Below are 20,781 nucleotides of genomic sequence, written 5' to 3'. Positions count from 1 at the left end.
AAAAAAAAACGGCTTGGAGATTTCTGCCCATAGCGAACTTATGCTCCGTGGCTCTAACGTGTGCATGCCGGCTTCCCTTCTCTTCCCTCCGAAACCGGAAGTTATGTCCGGGGGGAGAGGGGAGAAGGGAAGCCGGCACGCACATGTTGAGAGCCCTGAAGCAAAGGTTCGCTATGGGCTAAGGCGGGAGACAGGTTAGTGAAGCATTTGCTCTTCTTGCTGCCGGGTCCTGCCTACTTTCTGTTTCCGCGAAGGCAGGACCCGGCAGCATTTCCCCCAATATGTCGATCGCGATCTTGGGCCAATCAACCTTCCTCTCCCCGACGGCAGAATTGACGTCGGGGAGAGGAATGCTGATCGGCCGAAGCAGGGAGAGCTTGGGGCGGCGGCGGCTTTCGGGCCTGTTAAAGGTGGCTGTTTGGGTCCTGGTCCCCGATGGCAGTGGCTTGGGGGAGGGTAGGGAGAAAGAAAGAAAAAGGGCAGGCAGGGAGACAGAAGGAAAGAAGAGAAACAGAAAAAAAAGAAAGGGCAGGGAGAGAGGAAGGAAAAGTTGGGGGAGGGAACGAGGTCTGGAGGAGAGGAAGCATACAGGCTAAAAGAAGGGAAGAAAGATTGGATGCACAGTCAGAAGAAGAAAGTGCATCCAGAGACTCATGAAATCACCAGACAAGGTAGGAAAAATGATTTTATTTTAAATTTAGTGATCAAAATGTGTCTGAATTTATATCTGCTGTCTATATTTTACACTAAGGTCCCCTTTTACTAAACCGCAATAGAGTTTTTTAGCGCAGGGAACCTATGAGCGTCGAGAGCAGTGCTGGGCATTCAGCGCAGCTCCCTGTGCTAAAAACTGCTATCGTGGTTTAGTAAAAAGGGAGGGGGGTATATTTGTCTATTTTTGTATGGTTGTTACTGAGGTGATAGTGCATAGAGTCATCTGCTTTGACCTCTTTGAAAAACCCTGGAATAGGAATGATAATTAACATTTTCTGTGCGTACAATGTGCGTTGTGTTTTTTTAAAATTTTATTGTTGGTAGATCATTTTGACTTGGTCATTTTAAAAGTAGCTCGCAAGCCCAAAAAGTGTGGGCACCCCTGGTATAGTCCCTTACAAATACATTCTATGGAAGTTATGTGTGTATTTACAGACTAGCACCTAGGTGGCATGCTATTAATACATATTAGGGGCCTAAGTCTATATATAATGTCCATAAAATCAGCACCGACTAGTGCACACTAAGTTCAATTCTATAATTATGTGCAATTTGTAGAATCATGCTTAACTTTTAGGCATACTCATTTAGGCCAAGGAAAACCTGGCCTAAATGCCTGCACCTAATTTGTGCATACATTGGCCCATAAGCTAAAAACCTGTGCATAACTTAAAAGAATGTCCACGATTTGTCCTTTAACCACACCCCCTTTCCAGATTCATAATATTTTGGGCAGTGCAACTCTCAATTAACTCCAACTTGTGTCAATTATGTGTTAATTGCCAATTATCAGTGCCAATTTGGCCTATTAATCAATTAAGCTGTGTACGCACATCGGCTACACGAACAACTTTTGGCGCCATATATAAATTTGGGGTAGGTGTCCACATAGGTACGTAAAATGTACTTACATGAGCATCTAGACTGCAGATTTGCCCCATGAGTGCTTTGTAATTGCCAACAAAATTCTATTACCAAAGATAACGTACCCTGTAGACTTGCAGACCAGCTCCATGAGAGTCACCTCCAAGCACTGAATTGCCAGCTGGTCTGGCACAGACAATCCTTTCTGCAGGTGCAGTGTTAACTGTTTTCCCAGTTGGGTTTCAGCCTGGTTTTTCAGGACATTACGAATGGCATCTCCCATTGAAAGGCGCATTAATCCATAGATGCTTGCAAGCCTTCGAGCAACTGAAAAACATGTCTGTTGTGAGCTTCTTTTAGCTGTACCAATACCAGTTACAATTCTCTTGTATTCAAGTTTCAAGTTTCAAGTTTATTATGGGACTTGATAAATCGCTTAATCAAATGTTCTAAGCGATGTACATTTAAAATTTACAATATAAATCTAAAATACAGTAACAATACATTACATTACAATGCAGACAATATATTTAAGTAATAACTAAAAAACAATAAATTTAAGCATAGTTAAACAAAGGGAAAGAAGGGAAGAAATACAATTTTAAATAAAGATAAGACAATGAAGGAAAACACAAAATAATGTAATTAGAATAAAGGTGCAATCATATATGATCTTATAATGATTTATGGCCTTTGAGGTAGGGTGGGGGGGGTTACATTTGTACTTATAGATTATAATGATAAGATGTTCAAGTGATTAAATTAATTGTGTTTATTATGAATTTTTGTACACTTGATGAAAGTTTAAAAATGAATAAAGAATTTTAAAAAAAGGTGCAATCATATGACCTATGTATGCTAATAAAAAAACCTGTTTGTCTTCAAACAGTATTGCCAAAAACTATGAAATACATTTACTAAGGTGTACTGATGCATTCATGAACATTAATGCAATTTAGCACATGTTATTTAACTCAAGCCCTATTGCATGAAAAGTGTGTTTTACCTATGGAAAATTGCTGGAAACATTGTATGTGCAGGTATGTGTACTGACAAGATCATGCATCGGCATCCATAGAGGTGTTCATATTTATCTCAAATTATGAACTAGTGACCAGAGATGATGGTTAGAGACAGAATAATACAGAGATGGACAGTGAAAGGCACAACTAACCAAGCAGGACGAGCATGCAGAAGAAGCACGACTTCAGGAATGCTTTCCAGCACACATTTGGAGAAGTAGGGGAGGTTTGAGGTGGAGGTATGGTTCAGGAGTATAGATTTGTACAAGGGGAAATGAACATGAATGTGTGGATGGCAGGGTATGGGTAGAGAAAAATGAGGAATGTGTGCAAGTGTGTATATGTGGTATGTATGAGTTGAGTATGAGTGGCAAGTCAGTGGTGTTGGGTGTAGGAATCTATGGGTTGTGATAGGGAAGTTTGTATCAGTCAGGTTTCATGTTATTGTTAAGCAGAACTGTCCTCACTCCCAAAAGCTTTCATTTTATATCTAAGCGATTCTGCATGTGTGCGTGCAAATTTCTCTCCTCTTGGCTCTTCAGACACGATACAAGTACCAGACAGGTTCTCTGCCTCAGAGGGGTTTCAGAGCAACAGCTTATGCCATTCGCTGGATTCCGAACTGGATTTGCCAATGATAAGGGTAGACCGATTGGTGTTATGTTAAAGACTAATGGCAGGAAGGCTCTCGCTCCTATTCCTTGGTGGCATCACATAACTGATGATAATAAAAAAACTTCAGATTTCTGTCAATGGAACTGTCCTATCTGGCTACTCAGTTACAGTATGAGTGTCATATGAAGGATAGGAAACATGATGGCAGATAAAGGCCAAATGGCCCATCCAGTCTGTCCATCCACAGCGTCTACTATCTCCTCCTCTTCCTAAGAGATCTCATTCGCCTGTCCCACACTTTTCAGACATAGTCTTTGTCTCCACCACCTCTTCCGGGAGACTGTCCCATGCATCTACCACCCTTTCTGTAAAAAAGTATTTCCTTAGATTACTCCGGAACCTATCACCTCTTAACATCATCTTATGCCCTCTTATTCCAGAGCTTCCTTTCAAATGAAAGAGACTCGACTCTTGTACATTTACATCACGTAGGTATTTAAACGTCTCTATCAAATCTCCCTTCTCCCGCCTTTCCTCCAAACTATACAGATTGAGATCTTTAAGTCTGTCCCCATACGCCTTATGATGAAAACCACATACCATTTTAGTAGCCTTCCTTTGGACCAATCTTTTTGAAGGTGCGGCCTCCAGAATTGCACACCAGAATCTTATAAGTAAAACGTCTGTTTCTGCTGTGCATACCTTGTGACCCAGGGCAAGTCACTTAATCCCCCATTGCCCCACGTACATTAGATAGAGTGTGAGCCTACCAGGACAGAGAGGGAAAAATGCTTAATGTAAACCACTTAGGTTATAAGTGGTATATAAATGCTTAAATAAATTAAAAAAAAAAAAAGAATAGACTTACTGGGTCAGACCAATGGTCCATCAAGCCCAGTAGCCGTTCTCACAGTGGCCAATCCAGGCTTAGAAGTAATCTATGGAAATACCAGAGTCTTATACAGGAGCATCAATACCTCCTTTTTCCTACTAGCCATACCTCTCCCTATGCACCCTAGCATCATTCTAGCTTTTGCTGTGACTTTTCCAACATGTTTGTTCACCATAAGATTATCACAAACAATCACACTCAATTCCCGCCCTTCTGTCGTGCACATAAGTTTTTAACCCCCCTAAACTGTACCATTCCTCGGGTTTTTGCAGCCCAAATGCATGACCATGCATTTCTTAGCATTAAATTTTAGCTGCCAAATTTCAGACCATTCTTCAAGCTTCGCTAGGTCTTTATTCATGTTATTCACACCATCCTGGGTGTCTACTCTATTGCAGATTTTTGTGTCATCTGCAAAGAGACAAATCTTACATAGAAACATAGAAAGATGACGGCAGAAAAGGGCTATAGCCCATCAAGTCTGCCCACTCTACTGACCCACCCCATTAAGTCTGAGTACTAATGACCTAGTTCCTTAACTCGACCCTCGTAAGGATCCTACTAGGGCATCCCATTTATTCTTAAAGTCAATAACGCTGGTGGCCTTGATCACTTGCTCTGGAAGCTTGTTCCAGTGATCTACAACCCTTTCTGTGAAGAAATACTTCCTTATGTCACTATCGAATTTCCCTCCTCTGAGTTTGAATGGATGTCCCCTTGTGACCGAGGGTCCCCTGAGAAAGAAGATGTCTTCTTCCACCTCGACACGTCCCGTGATGTATTTAAATGTCTCAATCATGTCCCCCCTCTCCCTGCGCTCCTCTAGACCGAACTTCTATTGTACGTTTCAATAATACTGCTTCTAAACCTTTTTCTCACAATTACGGAATCCCGCAGGGTTCAATTTTATCCCCTTTATTATTTAATATTTTTCTAGCTCCATTACTTAACTTAAGTCAATCCATAGGCTTTACCACCTATGCATATGCAGACGACATCCAATTAATTCATGCTTTCAACCCAGCAAATTCTAATGATATAAACCAAATTAATCAAAAATTGGAAAAAATTAAAAACTGGCTTACTCAAAATAAATTAGCTTTAAATATATCTAAGACAAGGGCATTATTTTTTCCTTTTAGACAGGATATAAAACTTTCTAACCCATTCTCAATTGAAAACACTACAATTGAACTAGTAACATCACTTAAGATCTTAGGAGTAACAATTGATGCAAAATTGTCTTATCATGAGCACATCAATAATATTGTAAAAAGTTGTTTTTATCGTTTACGCTTAATACGCTCAATGTCTACATATCTAGAGTCAAAATCCTTGAATATATTAGTTCATTCTCTTATAATTTCTAGATTAGATTACTGTAACTCTTTGTTATTAAATATCACATGCAAGGAACAAAGACGACTTCAAATAATACAAAACATTGCTATTAAATTAATTCACCACGGAAAGAAATACGATCATGTAACGCCTTATCTTATAGACTCACATTGGCTACCTATCAATCAAAGAATAACTTATAAAATAGCTTTACTTGTATTTAAAACAATTACTTCTAATGAACCACAATTTATTAATCGTCTTCTAATTCCACTTACTTCAAATCGTTCTCTTCGGTCCAATACTCAAGAATTATTAATGGTCCCATCTTTAAAAATAATAGGAACCAGACGCCATGATATCTTCTCAGTTAAGGCTCCTCTTATATGGAATACCCTTCCTTTGTACATTAGAAACATTAAAGATCTCAATCTATTTAAAACCAACTTAAAAACATTCCTTTTTAAAGCTTCATTTAGCCTCTAAAAATTTTTTTCCTTTTTCAAGATCATTTACAACTTCAGTATTTTAAACCCAACCCTAGTGTTTTACCCCTCCCCTACTTACATTCTTTTTTCTTCTTTTAAGATATAAAATATTGTAACTTTTTCCCTTACGTTTTTACCAAAGTATTCCAGTATTGTCCATAATGTCTGTATTGTTAGTTTAATGTATGTATTGTCAGTTTAATATTCCCCTGTTTACTTACTCAATGTAATAATGTTAATTTAATTTTAATGTTTTATCCCAATTATATATTTATGTAATTCGCTTAGAAATATTAAGCGAATCATCAAATTTAAATAAAACTTGAAAACTTGAAACTTGAGTGTAGAGCTGCAATTTGTTTAGTCTTTCTTCGTACGAGAGACCCTTGAGCCCCGAGATCATCCTAGTGGCCATCCGCTGAACCGACTCAACTCTAAGCACGTCTTTACGGTAATGTGGCCTCCAGAATTGCACACAGTATTCCAGATGAGGTCTCACCATGGTTCTGTACAGTGGCATTATGACTTCAGATTTGCGGCTAACGAAGCTTCTATTGATACATCCCATAAGTTGCCTTGCTTTGGATGAGGCCTTCTCTACTTGTTTGGCAGCCTTCATGTCTGCACTGATGATTATTCCCAAGTCTCTTTCTTCTGAAGTCCTAGCTAGTGTTTCTCCATTTAAGGTGTAAGGTTTGCATGGATTTCTGCTACCGAGATGCATAACCTTACATTTCTTAGCGTTGAAGCCCAGCTGCCATGTCGAGGACCAGTTTTCCAACGTAAGGAGATCCTGCGTCATACTATCTTGCAGATTGCTTTCACTTACTATATTACATAGTTTGGCGTCATCAGCGAATAGAGTTACTTTACCCTGAAGCCCTTGGGTCAAGTCTCTTATGAATATGTTAAAAAGGAGTGGACCCAGGACCGAGCCCTGTGGCACTCTGCTGGTCACCTCCGATGTCTCAGAGAGGGTGCCGTTGACCATCACCCTCTGACGTCTTCCACTCAGCCAATCTTTGACCCATGCAATTAGTGTCTCGCCTAACCCCATTGATTTCATCTTGTTTAATAGTCTACGGTGTGGGACGCTGTCGAAAGCTTTACTGAAGTCTAAGTACACTATGTCCAGAGACTCTCCCGAGTCCAGCTTTCCTGTTACCCAATCAAATAAGCTGATAAGATTGGATTGGCATGACCTACCCTTAGTGAATCCATGTTGACTAGGATCCCTTAGATTCCCCTCATCCAAAATCGTGTCTAATTTGCATTTAAGTAGTGTTTCCATGAGTTTACACACTATTGATGTGAGACTCACTGGTCTGTAATTTGCAGCCTCCGCTCTGCAACCCTTTTTGTGCAGAGGAACGACGTTAGCTGTTTTCCAGTCCAGGGGGACTCTCCCTGTACTTAGGGAGAGATTGAAGAGCATGGTTAATGGTTCCGCCAGGACATCGCACAGCTCCCTGAGAACTCGTGGGTGCAATTTGTCTGGTCCCATGGCTTTGCTTACCTTGAGTCTTGACAGTTCGCTGTAAACATCAGCTGGTGAGAACCCAAGATTCTGAAATGGGTCTTCCTTGCTTGGCTTTGCTTCCAGCTGTGGCCCGTGTCCAGGTGCCTCGCAGGTAAAGACTGAGCAGAAGTAATCGTTCAGTAGTTTGGCTTTTTCGGAATCTGTTTCCACATAAATCCCATCTGCTGTTCTAAGACGTACTATCCCATTTGTGTTCTTCTGCCTGTCACTAATATACCTGAAGAAGGATTTGTCCCCTTTCTTAATGTTCTTTGCTAGAGTTTCTTCCACTCGAAGTTTGGCCTCCCTGACTGCTGTTTTGACCGCTGCAGACCTTGTCTTGTATTCAATTTTAGCTTCTTTCTCCCCGGTGCGTTTGTATGAAAGAAATGCTCTTTTCTTGTCCTTGACTAGGTGTGAGATCTCATCAGTGAACCAACGGGGTTTCTTCTTTCTTTGTTGTTTATTTACCGATTTTATGTAGCGGATAGTTGCTTCGTGTAGTGTCCTTTTCAGTGTTGACCACATAGCTTCCACATCATCCGTTGTTTCTTGAGCCTGTAGCGTCTGATGGACGAAATCACCCATGCTTGCGAAGTCAGTGCCCCAGAAATTGAGTACCTTCGTTTTTGTTTGTGATCTAGGGAAGCCCTTTCTAAGGTTGAACCATACCATGTTATGGTCACTGGTTGCCAGCGTTTCTCCCACCAAGACTTCCGTGACGCTTTCCCCGTTCGTAAGTATCAGGTCCAGGATGGCCTGGGCCCTAGTGGGCTCTAGTACCATTTGTTTGAGCTGTACTCCCTTCATGGATGTTAATATCCTCTTGCTACTACAAGTTGTTGCTGAGAATGTGTTCCAGTCTACATCAGGCATGTTGAAGTCCCCTAACAGGACAACGTCCCCCCGTAAGGTGATATTCTCAATGTCTTCAATTAATTCATTGTCTTTGTCCTCCGATTGTCTTGGAGGTCTGTATACCACACCGAGGTATAGGCATTTCTCTCCGCCTCTGGCCAGGTTTACCCAGATGGATTCCCCAGTGTACTTGACATCTGTGATCCTAGTTGTCTTGATGTTCTCTTTGATGTAAAGTGCTACCCCACCTCCCAACTTACCCTCTCTATCTTGGCGAAGCAGGTTATATCCTGGTATAGTTATATCCCACCCATGAGAGTCAGTGAACCATGTTTCGGATATTGCTACCACGTCTAGGTCTGCACTTACTATTTCTGTTTCTAGTTCTAGAAATTTATTCCCTAGGCTGTGTGCATTTACATACATAGCTCTCCACTCTTTGTGTCTAAACTCCTTTAGAGAGTTACCCATCTGAATTAGAGTGTCTCCTAGCGAATCTTTTGCAGCAAGGGTACTTACCTCTGACTTAGAAGTGGAGTTTTGGTTCACCTTATTAGGATTGTTACTTACTGCTCCGGTATATAAATGGGTACCCTCCCCCAACTTACCTAGTTTAAAGCCCTTCGAAGCAGGCGGGCTACTCGGTGTCCGAAGATGTTCTTGCCTCTGTTGGTCAGGTGGAGTCCGTCTGATCCCTGGAGTCCCTGTAGTGCCTCCCCGTGATTCAGGAATCCGAAGTTCATTTCCCAGCACCATCGTTGTAGCCACTCATTTGTCTTCAGAATACATTCGTCCCTGTCTCTTCCCTTGCCCCTAACAGGAAGAATTGAAGAGAATACTACCTGTGCTCCTGTCTGCTTCAGCCTCTCCCCCAGAGCTCCGAAGTCTCTAGCTATGCCCTCCATAGTGTTCTTGGCAGTGTCATTCGTTCCGACGTGGATGAGCAGCATTGGGAAGTGGTCCTTGGGCCTGAGAAGCCTATCAAGACAGGCTGTCACATCTCGTATTCTGGCTCCAGGCAGACAGCAGACCTCCCTCGACTGCATATCTGGTCTGCATATTGGTCCCTCGGTGCCCCTCAACATGGAGTCCCCAATGACTTTTACTCTGCGCTTCCTTTGGGGATGTCGATCAGATGTCCCCGGAACTGGAGTCGTGTGATGGGCGTCTTCCTGATTCTCGTCGGCCGTTCCTTCCTGTAAGATCTGGAATCTGTTCCTCAGGGTGAGTTGTGGGGTTGATGTGAAGCTACCCTGTGTACGAGAAAGAGAAGAAGATGAAGCTAAATAAGGTGGGGGTCTTCTGCGCTTGCCTGTGGAGGAGGTTACTAGCTGCCAGGAGTCGGCGTCTCCGGCCACCTCCTGCACCCCAATCATTGGTCTCAAAGCTGAAGGTTTGGGCGTCTCGAGGATGGACTCGTCGTGCGCCGGCACGGTGATGTGGGACAGCTCCTGGACGACCTCATCGATGAATGCCTCATCCTCTCGGATGCTCCGCAAGCGTTTCACCTCCTCCCTCAGGTTCCATAGTTCTTGCAAGATGTCACCGTCCAGCTGTTCCACCTCCTCTGTCTGCGTAGAGACTGTGGTATACTGCTGGGGGAAGGCCTCGGTCTGCACAGCGACCTCTGTCCACCGTCTCGGGTCCTCCTCTGTCTGAGCGCAGGCCGTGACCACCCCCCTTCAACCCCTCGGTGACAGGAATGCTGTTCTTGATGGTAGTCTTAACGCTTCTTGTTCTCCCTGCCATATCCAAGTTGGATACCTGACAGCCCTTCAGCAAGAACAGAAACTCGAGGCACACCACTGATAACATCCCTTTCCTCAGTGCGATCTTCATTGATCAGAACCCTCTGTTGCCTCACACTCAACCAGTTCTTGACCCAGCCCATCATTTTGGGACCCATCCCGAGAGCACTCAGTTTATTTATTAGACGTTTGTGTGTGGAACACTGTCAATAAGGCTCCTGAGGCAGGCCATATTGGCCAACACACATGCATGTTGAGCCATCGCACAGATTTTTCTCAATTGTGAAATAAAATTGCATACCAACATCATTGAACATCTCCACTGTGGTTTGTTTGTTTTTGGTCATACTGTGAAGGTTTTCTCCTGGTTTTTCTGACCAACTATTAGGTTAGTGCCAGAAAAGTCTGTGGGCAGAACTAGGATGGAGCCAGGAGTTATGTGGACACTGCTGATAGTTGCAGCTACATAAGGGCTGTTCTAAGATAACCAGGCAGCTATTTGGGTACCATGTCTAAGCACTGGTGATACCAAGGTAACTTTTGGACATTCAGTACCAGAACCTGAATAGTGACCACCATGACTATCTGGGTCTTATATAGCTAGCAGTAGGAAGCATAACAGAAATGCTGACTGCTGCAAATTGAATGTTGCCCCCTAAAAACTGGCTTCAACGTGTCATGCGAAAGGTATGGAATTGCAAATTGCATGGGTCCCAACCATTAATGCTGTTCTTTCCTTAGGTTGATATACTTTCACTGGTATCTGACCTGCAGACATAAGAGCTCACCTGTAGTTTTCCCAGATTTTGGTGGTCCCACAACTGCAATGTTTACTGGCACAGCAGCTCGGGGTTTTGGCTGACGGATATACTTAATGGGATTTTCCATAAACATTTCCTTGTTCTCTTTGGTTTGAAAGAAGTAAAGATGGTGACGATGGATCACTGGATAGCCAGGATTCTCCGGGGTAATCATGGGCTTGATTACATTTCCTTGATAGACCTGGAAAATATTTGTCAATTATATTTACAATACTTAATTACTTCCCTACTCACACAGGAGCTCTAACAAGATGCACAAAAAAATCAAACAACTCTACAAGCCAGACTTAAGAATTGTTTTTGAAGAAAACTATAAACATCCTCACAAATGAATATTTAATATGTACAGCAATTTGAAGAAAATGTATGGCCTCTACCACTTTTGGGCAACAGAATCTAATAGAAAGTTTAGCAAATAGAACGATAGACATGAAATTCCTCACAAGGTTTGCAGACTGTTTTGCAATCTTTATGCCTAGACCTTAAATCTGGGTGCTGGAATATGCCCCCGTTTGGCAGGTAAATGGAACGACTGGCTGGCTAACGTCATCAACCATTTCTCATCTTACCTCAATTTTAGAAAAATCAATAAAAACGAATTTGTTTAACCGATTGTAGCCTATGAATCTATTGTATCACTCCTCCCAAACTGTACCTTATTTTCGATTACTTTGCATTGTAACTTCTTTGACCTTGTATTGTAACTACTTTGATGACTTTGAATTGTAACTACTTTGCTGATTGTCCAGAGCCTCTTGTTGTAAACTGCCTCAAACTATCAAGGCTTTGTCGGTATATAAAAATAAAATTATTATTATTATTAAATATGTTTTACTCTTTGGGATCTTGCCAGGTTCTCGTGACCCGGATTGGTCACTGTTGTATCAGGATACTGGGCTTGATGGACCTGCAGTCTTTCCCAGCATGGCAATGCTTATGTTCTTATCATTTAGCAGTAAAAGATGTCAGAAAGCTGCTATATACATGTGGAATCCACACTATTGACAGATTTCAAGTGGTTTTAGTTTGGGAAGCAAAAATCTAAATGTGCATTCTCAATTTTACAACAGAAGTATGTATATGGGGGAAAAAAATTCAGCTCAGAGGCATGCACTGTAGGGTTTTTGTTTTTAAAAGGAGTGTTCATTTTGGCCAGGGATTACACAAAGGATTAAGGGAGTCATTTTCCTTAATCTTCCATTATTTCTGACTTAAAATAAAAATTAGAGCCTCACTTCCTTATTGGCTGTACTTATATGTCTAGGTTCATAAAATGGGATGGCTACACATGGAATTACTGCCATCTGAAATGCTCTCCTGAGAGAGGTGGTGGAGATGGAAATAGTAATGTAATTAAAAAATACATGGGATAAACACAATGGACCTCTAATTAGAAAATGAATGGTATAAATTGAAGAACTAGGGCCGGTACTGGGCAGGGCTTTGACAGGAGCTCCAATAATCTGGAACCCAAGCACGGTGCTGGGCAGACTTTTACAGTATGTATTCCTCAAATAACGAGACAATTTGGATAGGCTGGAGTGAGCTAACTCTTGTAGTTGGAATCCAAGGACAGTACTGGGCAGAATTTTATGGTCTATGGCCCAGAAATACATATCAAAGAACAAAGACAATTCAATTTAATTATGAATTTATATTGAGTGTAACTATTGGGCAGACTAGATGGAGTGTTCAGGTCTTTATCTGGTCTCATTTACTATGTTATAAGGAAGTTGTGAAATTGATACTGCCATGTGACAGTACCAGCTCTTCCTTGTGGAAGCTGCCAGATTCCTGCTGGTCTTTTCCACGCTCGTACGTAAAACGTCTGATTCTGCGGTGCATGCTAGCAAATAAGAATAGCCTTACTGGGTCGGATCAATGGTCCATCAAGCCCAGTAGACCATTCTCACAATGGCCAATCCAGGCTTAGGAGTAATCTATGGAAATACTTTTTTACAAAAAGGGTGGTAGATGTGTGGAATAGTCTCTTGGTAGAGGTGGTAGAGACAAAGACTGTCTGAATTCAAGAAAGCGTGGGACAGACATGTGGGATCTTTTATGGAGAGGAGGAGATAGTAGATTCTGCAAATGGGCACACTGGATGGGCTATTTGGCCTTTATATGCCATCATGTTTCTAATTTGTGCATGCATTTCAGCTGCATGCCCAAATGTTAGCACGCAAATCTTTTTTTTTTTAATTATTTATTCATTTTTACAACTTACAAGTGCATCAGGAAATAACATTTGAACTTAAAAAACATCACTTGATTTTCTATCATTATCAACTTAAGTTAGTGATATTTAAACCCTCCCTCCCATCACTATTATTTCTTATGTAATCACATGTATCATATATATTCTTTTCTATTAATCTAAACGTTGAATAAAGAATAGAAATTTCCCCTCCCCCTTCCCTTGCAATTATATTATAAGGGAAAAATGTTATCTATTCATTACGATATTCTGTTAATGGACCCCAAACATCTTGAAATTTTCTAAAATTTCCTTTCTGTGTTGCTAATGTTCTTTCCATTTTATATATATGACACAAAGAATTCCACCAGAAACTGTAGTTTAATCTACTCCAATTTTTCCAATTAAATGTAATCTGTTGAATGGCGACTCCTGCCATAATAAGTAAGAGCTTATTATTTTTTGAAGAAATTTGACTTTTTGCCCTCATTGACATGCCAAATAATATTGTATCATATGATAAAGCCACCGGATTTTCTAACAAACAATTTATTTGGCCCCCTATCGATTTCCAAAAAGCCAAAACAAATGGACAATAAAATAATAAATGATCTAAAGTCCCTGCTTCGAGATGACAATGCCCACATCTATTAGACTTAGAGCTATCTAATTTTTATAAACGAACAGGGGTCCAGAATGCTCTATGTAACAGAAAAAACCAAGTTTATCTCATAGATGCAGATATTTTACATCTCATCCTCCAAGACCAAATTTGTGTCCATTGAGATGCAGTAATTTGATGTTTAATCTCAATGCTCCAAATGTCTCAAAGACCAGTTTTTGGTTTTTTATTTGTAAATCCAGATATCAATTTATACCACTGCACGGCCTGGTGTCCCAGAAAGTCCACCTGAAAGCATAAGAACTCCAAACTACATTGATTATTAAGATTTTTCCATTCAGGGAACCCCGCCTGAATGGCCTGCTTCAGTTGCAGCCATCTAAAATTTTGTGATTTATCAAGACCAAATTTATGTTGCAACTGTGAAAAATCAAACAGTTTACCATTAGATATGACATCGTCTAAAATTCGTATACCTGCCATTACCCAATACTTCCAGATGACCTTAAATCCGCCAATTTGAATCTTGGAGTTAAGCCATATAGTTTGATTTGTTGATTTATGTACTGGAATAGGTGTTAAATTATTCACAAATCTTAAGGTTTTCCATGTATCAACTAATAATCTGTTTTCTTTATATATCCTAGGCATTTTGATACTAAGAACATGGTTTAATCTCAGAGGAAAAATGAGTCGCCATTCTAACCACAACCAATCTGGAATATTATCAATGGGCTCTGGGAGGACCCAATACATACCTTGGCGCATAATATAGGCTTGATGATACCTATAAAAATTGGGAAAATTTACCCCTCCCTCCGTAATTGGCTTTTGTAAAGACACTAAAGCAATTCTAGCAATTTTACCCAGCCAAATAAATTTTGTAAGAATACTATTTAACTTTTTGTAAAAAGACCCCTGAAAAAAACTGGTACCATACCCATTTGATAACAAACCACAGGCAATATCATCATTTTAATCGTTTGGACTCTCCCCCACCAAGATAAATGTAAAGGATTCCATTGCTCAAACATTTCTGTTACCTTCTTTAATAAAAATTTTTCATTCACTTTCATTGTTTCTTCCAGCGTATTTTTTATTCAAATTCCTAAATATTTTATTCCATCCTTTTTCCATAGAAAGGGAAATGAATCAAACAAACCTTTTGTACAGTGTACATTAAGTGGAAGAACTTCTGATTTACTCCAGTTTATCTTATATCCTACAAATTTTCCAAATTTCTCTATTAATTCAAGTAAACATGGAATGGTTGTCTCAGGGTTTCTCAAATGAAGCAGTATATCATCTGCATATGCAGATACCTTATATTCCCGTTCTGAATAAGGAATACCCTGTATCCCCTTTGCTTGCTGAATAGTTAATAACAAGGGTTCTAATACAATATTAAAAAGCATAGGAGACAAGGAACATCCTTGTTTAACCCCCCTTCGTAAACTAAAACATTCCGAAAAATTATTATTAATATACAGTCTAGCAGCCGGGGAGCTATTCAAGTTTGAATCATTTGTATAAATCCTGACCCTATGCCAAACCATTCTATAGCTTGATACATGAAGGTCCATTCAACACGATCAAAGGCCTTCTCTGCATCCAATGAAACAGAAAAGGCCAGATCTTTCATGGCTTTTGTTAGATATATAATATCTGAAAAGCCAATCTGGTGTTATTGGAAGAATGTCTCTGAGCAACAAACCCTGTTTGGTGCATACCAATAATATAAGGGAGAGCCTTGGCTAAGCATAAAGCCATTGTCTTATTTTCATCAACATTTATTAAAGAAATAGGCCTGTAATTTGAAACCAATGTGGGATCTTTAGTTGGCTTTGGCAAAACTATAGTTAATGTCTCTGCCATAGTGCCTATATATATTGAGTTGAGCCTGATATAAATTTAACAAATATGGCAATAGGGTATTTTGAAATGCTTTATAAAACTCTACTGTAAAACCATCACCACCTGGAGCGGATCCTGCTCTCAGGGATTTCAATGCCGTTTGTAATTCATTTAATGATATAGGCTTATCTAAACTTCCTTTTATATGTTCAGGAATTTTAGGTTCCTCTATTAATTTTAAAAACTCTAAACCATCTTTTTCTTTATCTAAATAAGGCTCAGAAGAATGAGTCTTATAAAAATTTAGAAATTGTTTCAAAATAAGTTCAACTTGAGAGTATTTCCTTTTTCATCTTTAATTACAATTATTTTTATCCTTTTTTTGCTTTGAGATAATTTGCCAATAATCTTCCAGCCTTATTTGAGTTTCCATAATACAAAGCTTGCTGAGAAAATAAATCTTTCCTAATCAATTTAGAAGAAATCTCATTGTATTTACATTTAGCTTTTAAAAGAGCTTGTAACTTAGAGTCCTCCCATTTATCAATCAATTTCAATTCTAAAACCTTAATCTCTTTTTCCAGATTGGAATATTGTAATTTAACCTGTTTCCTAATGTATGCAGATAATGAAATTATTTGTCCTCTCATGGTTGCCTTAAAAGCATCCCATAAAGTTTCCAAAGAGATCTCTCCTATATTATTAAGTTGAAAATATTTGTTCATTTTTAATTGAAAATCTTCAGAAAATTTTGGATCCACAAGCAATGTATTATCAAATCTCCAAATTGATCTACTATATTCTTGATCAACAATTTTAAGTTCAATCCCCAGTGCCAGTGTTCCCGCTAAGCTGCGCTGGCGCACAAAATATTACATCGCAGCGCACAAGTTTCTCGTCACAGCGCACACACGCGTCGCAAAGGTAAGGGGAGGTAAGGTAAGGGGACGCATTGGGGGGATTGCACTTCCCCACAATTGCCATGCTTCGGTTCCTCTTCTTCCTTCCTTCCTCCCCCCCCCCCGCGGGACCCTGCGGCACCATCAACTCTTACTCCCTCTAATGTCGGCCCTGCAGCTCCAGACTTCCTCGCACCTTCTCCCCTCCCCCTTTGGATCGCTATTATTTTAAATGTTATAGCCGCGGAGCTGTATCCATCAGTGGAGATGTCTAACCTCGGCCTGCCCCGGAACTCTTACTGCAACAGTGACTTCCTGTTCCTGCCTAGACGGGCGGCTGCTGCAGTAAGAGTTCCGGGGCAGGCCGAGGTTAGACATCTCCACTGATGGATACAGCTCCGCGGCTATAACATTTAAAATAATAGCGATCCAAAGGGGGAGGGGAGAAGGTGCGAGGAAGTCTGGAGCTGCAGGGCCGACATTAGAGGGAGTAAGAGTTGATGGTGCCGCAGGGTCCCGCGGGGGGGGGGGGGAGGAAGGAAGGAAGAAGAGGAACCGAAGCATGGCAATTGTGGGGAAGTGCAGAGCTGCAGGGAAGAGTGTTGCGGTACCCAGCTGGAGGGAGAAGGAAGATGAGGGAGGGAATTAAAGGAGATGCCAGGGCTTGGAGCGTAGGAGGAAGGTATGCCAGTCTAAGGGAAAAGGAAGGGGGAGATGTGAGAGCATGGAGGGGGAGCGAAAGATGGAAGAAAAGGAAAGGAGAGAGATGCCAGAGAATCAGGGAAGGGGAGATACCAGACTATGAGGAGAGGTGTGGGAGAGGGAAGGCGAGGAGAGAGATGCCAGACCAATGGGGTGAAAGGAGAGATGGAAGGGGGAGGCATACAGTTTCTGGAAGGGGCATAGAAGGAGAGAAGATGCCATATAGGGGAAGAGAGACGGCAGACAGTGGATGGAAGGAAGAGAGTTACAAGAAGATGAGGAAAGGAGAAACCACAGAAGACAAAGGTAGAAAAAAATTTCTATTTATTTATTGCTTTAGGAGACATGTGTCACTGTTTCTGTGAAGCATTGTATGCAGAGTCCAGCTTCTTGCTGGTTCAATTTAACCTTTGTCTATGTATTTTTATTTTATCCCCCCTTTTACAAAACTGTGAAGCGTTTTTAGCACCAGCCTTGGTGGTAGCAGCTCTGATGCTCAGAATTTTATGAGCATCAGAGCTGTTACCTCCGTAGCTAAAATCCACACTACAGTTTTGTAAAAGAGGGAGGGGTTAGTTTGTGATTACATATTCCTTACTAGGCGAAGGTGTTTTCTGTGTTCTGTGTGTTCGAAAGACATGGTTTTCTGTTAGGATTGACGGTGTAGGATTGATCTGTGCTGGTCTGGCTTGTTTAGTTTTACAATGGGTGTATTGATGTACTGTTCACTGCAATATGTAAGATGCTGCCTTTTCCTAGGTACTCATGTGTGACGTGTGGCTTGTTACTAAAAATCACGTTTTTCGTACAGATGGGGGGGGGGGGGGTGCCAAAAAATGATGGGCCCCGGGTGTTACATATGCTAGGTACACCACTGCATTATGTAAAGATACCAGAAAGCTGGCGAAGCAAAAACTTTAAGTAAATTGTTATTCTTCTAAGTTTTGAGTATTTAACCCTCCCACAATCTCATGGGCACTCGTTTCAAGTTTCAAGTTTATTGAGATTTTGATTTAAACGCAATATCAAATATTTTCAATGTGTATAACAAAAATAAATTTTGGGAAATAAATAAAACCATTTGAACAATAAACATACAAACATATCCATAGATGATTAAAATTACATAAGGAGTACAAGGATAAACTACATTTGTTTAAAAATGCGTCCTCTGCGCCTGCTCATAAATTTGTGGAGTATGTAATTTGTCGCTCATGCATATTTTTTTTTGCACACACCTCATCAATCCTTAGAGGGAACTATTCCCCACCCCTCCATGATCAGATAAAATAATTGGATCTATAGAAGCTTGTGTTATCTGTTGAACCAATTGGTCCGAAACAAAAATGTAATCTATCCTTGAAAAGGATTTATGAATATGAGAACAAAACGAAAATTCCCACCCATCAAAATGAAGTATTCTCCATATATCTTTTAAATTACAAGACTGTACAAAATTATCTAATCCTAATGATTTCATAATTTTAAAATCCCCGGCCACTACTAAATTAGAATCAGCCAGTGGTAAAACCAATTGTTGTAGAGACTTGAAGAACTCAATTTGATTCGAATTAGGGGCATATACATTAAAAAGTGCCACAGTATTATTTCCCATGCTCATACCTACATGTAACCATCTTCCTGAAGGATTTGAAGCAACCAATTTGAATAATGCATTACATTTCCTATTCACTAAAATAGCTACTCCAGCCTTTTCCCCTACAGCAGGGGCACAAAAACAATGCTTTACCCAACCTCCCTCTAGTTTTGTAGATTCTATAGCAGACAGATGTGTCTCTTGATTATAACAAATATCCGCATTTTGTTATTTTAAATATAATAGCGTTTTTTCCTTTTAATCGGATGGTTGAGGCCATTAACATTTAATGAAAGTATCTTAAAATCCATTACACCGAGTATACTTAATGCATACAAATATCATCCAGTAATTCAAGTTACGAGTATTCACTAAATAAACATTTTCCCCGAATTTAAAACTTAAAATAAAATCCCCCATCCCTCTCCCACCCATCTTTTCATATCCCCTTCCCACCCATACCCATCCCTCCCAAAATAATAGTGAAAACTTGGAAACGCACATGTGAGATCAGGTTATGAGAAACTCCTAACAGGCAAAATTAATAGATCTCATTATTTAATTATCATAAGCTATTCAATTCTCTAATACACAGTTCTTCAACCACCGGTCCTTGGACCGGTGCCGGTCCGCAGAAAATTCCTGCCGGTTCACGCAGGACCGGCGAGATCAACATCTTTAATTTCCTGCCGGTCTGCGTAGGACTGGCAAGATCGAGGAGCTGTAGTTCGCGTTGGCCCAGAGAGATAACGGGGAGCCTACGACAGCCATGCTTTCTCCCCTCCCAGTGGCTCTCCTTACTTACAAGCGCAGCGATTCAGGAAGGAAGCCTTGGAGCTTTTGCTGAGTCGGCCGCCTCTGATGATGCAACTTCCGCTTTCCTCAGAGGCAGTGCGACCCAACAAAGGACCCGAGGCTGCCTTACTGAATCGCAGCGCTGGCAAGTAAGGAGAGTTGCTTGGAGGGGAGAAAGCTGCTGGGCATGGTTAAAAAAAAGGGACAGCTGCTACTGGACTTGGAGAGGGAGAAGGAGAGATGCTGCTGGGAAGGGAGGAGGGAAAGGAGTCTGGGAAGCTGCTGGGCAAGGGGAAAAAGGGACAGCTGCTACTGGACCTGAAGAGGCATAAGGAGAGATGCTGCTGGGAGGGGAAGCGGGAAATGAAAGGGAAGAGAGTTACTGCTGGACAGGGGGAGGAGGGAAGGGAGAAGAAAAAAGGAAGGAAACAGCTGGCAGGGAGATTAGAGGAGGGGAAGGGGAGAGACAGGAATGAGATGGGAAGGGAGATCAGCAGAGAAATTGAGAGGGACAAAGATGCTAGATCTGGTGTAGGAGAGATAAAAATGAAGAGAGCAGTGACATTGGAATGAATCATGTAAAAAGGAAAGAGGGGGCATAGGCTGGATGGAAAGGGGAGAGGGGCATAGAAAGAAGACAAATACCATATGGAAGGGGGAGAGGTCAGACAGTAGAGCGAAGGGGCAGATGCTGGTTTGAAGAGACAGAGAGGGCAGACGCTGGAAGGAAGAGAGTGAAAAGAAGATGAAAGCAGAAACCAGAGACAAAAAAAAGGTAGAAACAAATAATTTTATTCCTATTTTGTGATTAGAATATATCAGATTTGAAATATATATCCTGCTAGAGCTGGTGTTAGACATAACTGGGGACTGCAAAGTCCAGTCAATGGCTTAAGTTTCTCTCTGACCAGGGGGGGCAGTTGCCCTAGTTGCACTCCCCTAACCCTATTCCTGCTATGTGTGACTGCGGTATTCTCTTAGCATGATATTTCTGTGTAGCATTCTGTAATATTTCTTGATAGTAGAGGGGATATATGTGAAGGGGAGGGGAGACAGGGGTTTTGTTGATCCTTGCTCTGTATTATTTGTATTTATAAAATGACAATTGTACAGAATATTGTTTCTTTTTATACTTTAATAAAATACATTCAGTATAAAATCATAACTGAGGCTTGTGTGGATGGGATCAGATGGTTTGCGAGGACCGAGCTCGCGTTAAATTTCAGTCCTAGT

The 20,781-nt window shown here is 40.9% G+C and overlaps 1 protein-coding gene across 1 annotated transcript in view; it reads right to left on the bottom strand.

The window, feature by feature from the left end:
* Nucleotides 1-20,781, bottom strand: part of AK9 (adenylate kinase 9) — a 1,007,389-nt gene that overhangs the window by 151,968 nt on the left and 834,640 nt on the right. Inside the window, exons 33-34 of the mRNA XM_033936269.1 lie at nucleotides 10,850-11,063; nucleotides 1,704-1,905 (exon numbers count right to left, since the gene is read on the bottom strand). Of these exons, the coding sequence (XP_033792160.1) occupies nucleotides 1,704-1,905; nucleotides 10,850-11,063 (416 nt within the window). The remainder of the gene's footprint in view (nucleotides 1-1,703; nucleotides 1,906-10,849; nucleotides 11,064-20,781) is intronic.

The sequence above is a fragment of the Geotrypetes seraphini genome, chromosome 3 (genome assembly GCF_902459505.1).
Source record: "Geotrypetes seraphini chromosome 3, aGeoSer1.1, whole genome shotgun sequence".
In the NCBI taxonomy this organism is placed as follows: Eukaryota; Metazoa; Chordata; class Amphibia; order Gymnophiona; family Dermophiidae; genus Geotrypetes; species Geotrypetes seraphini.
This window is presented reverse-complemented; position numbering and strand designations above follow the sequence as displayed.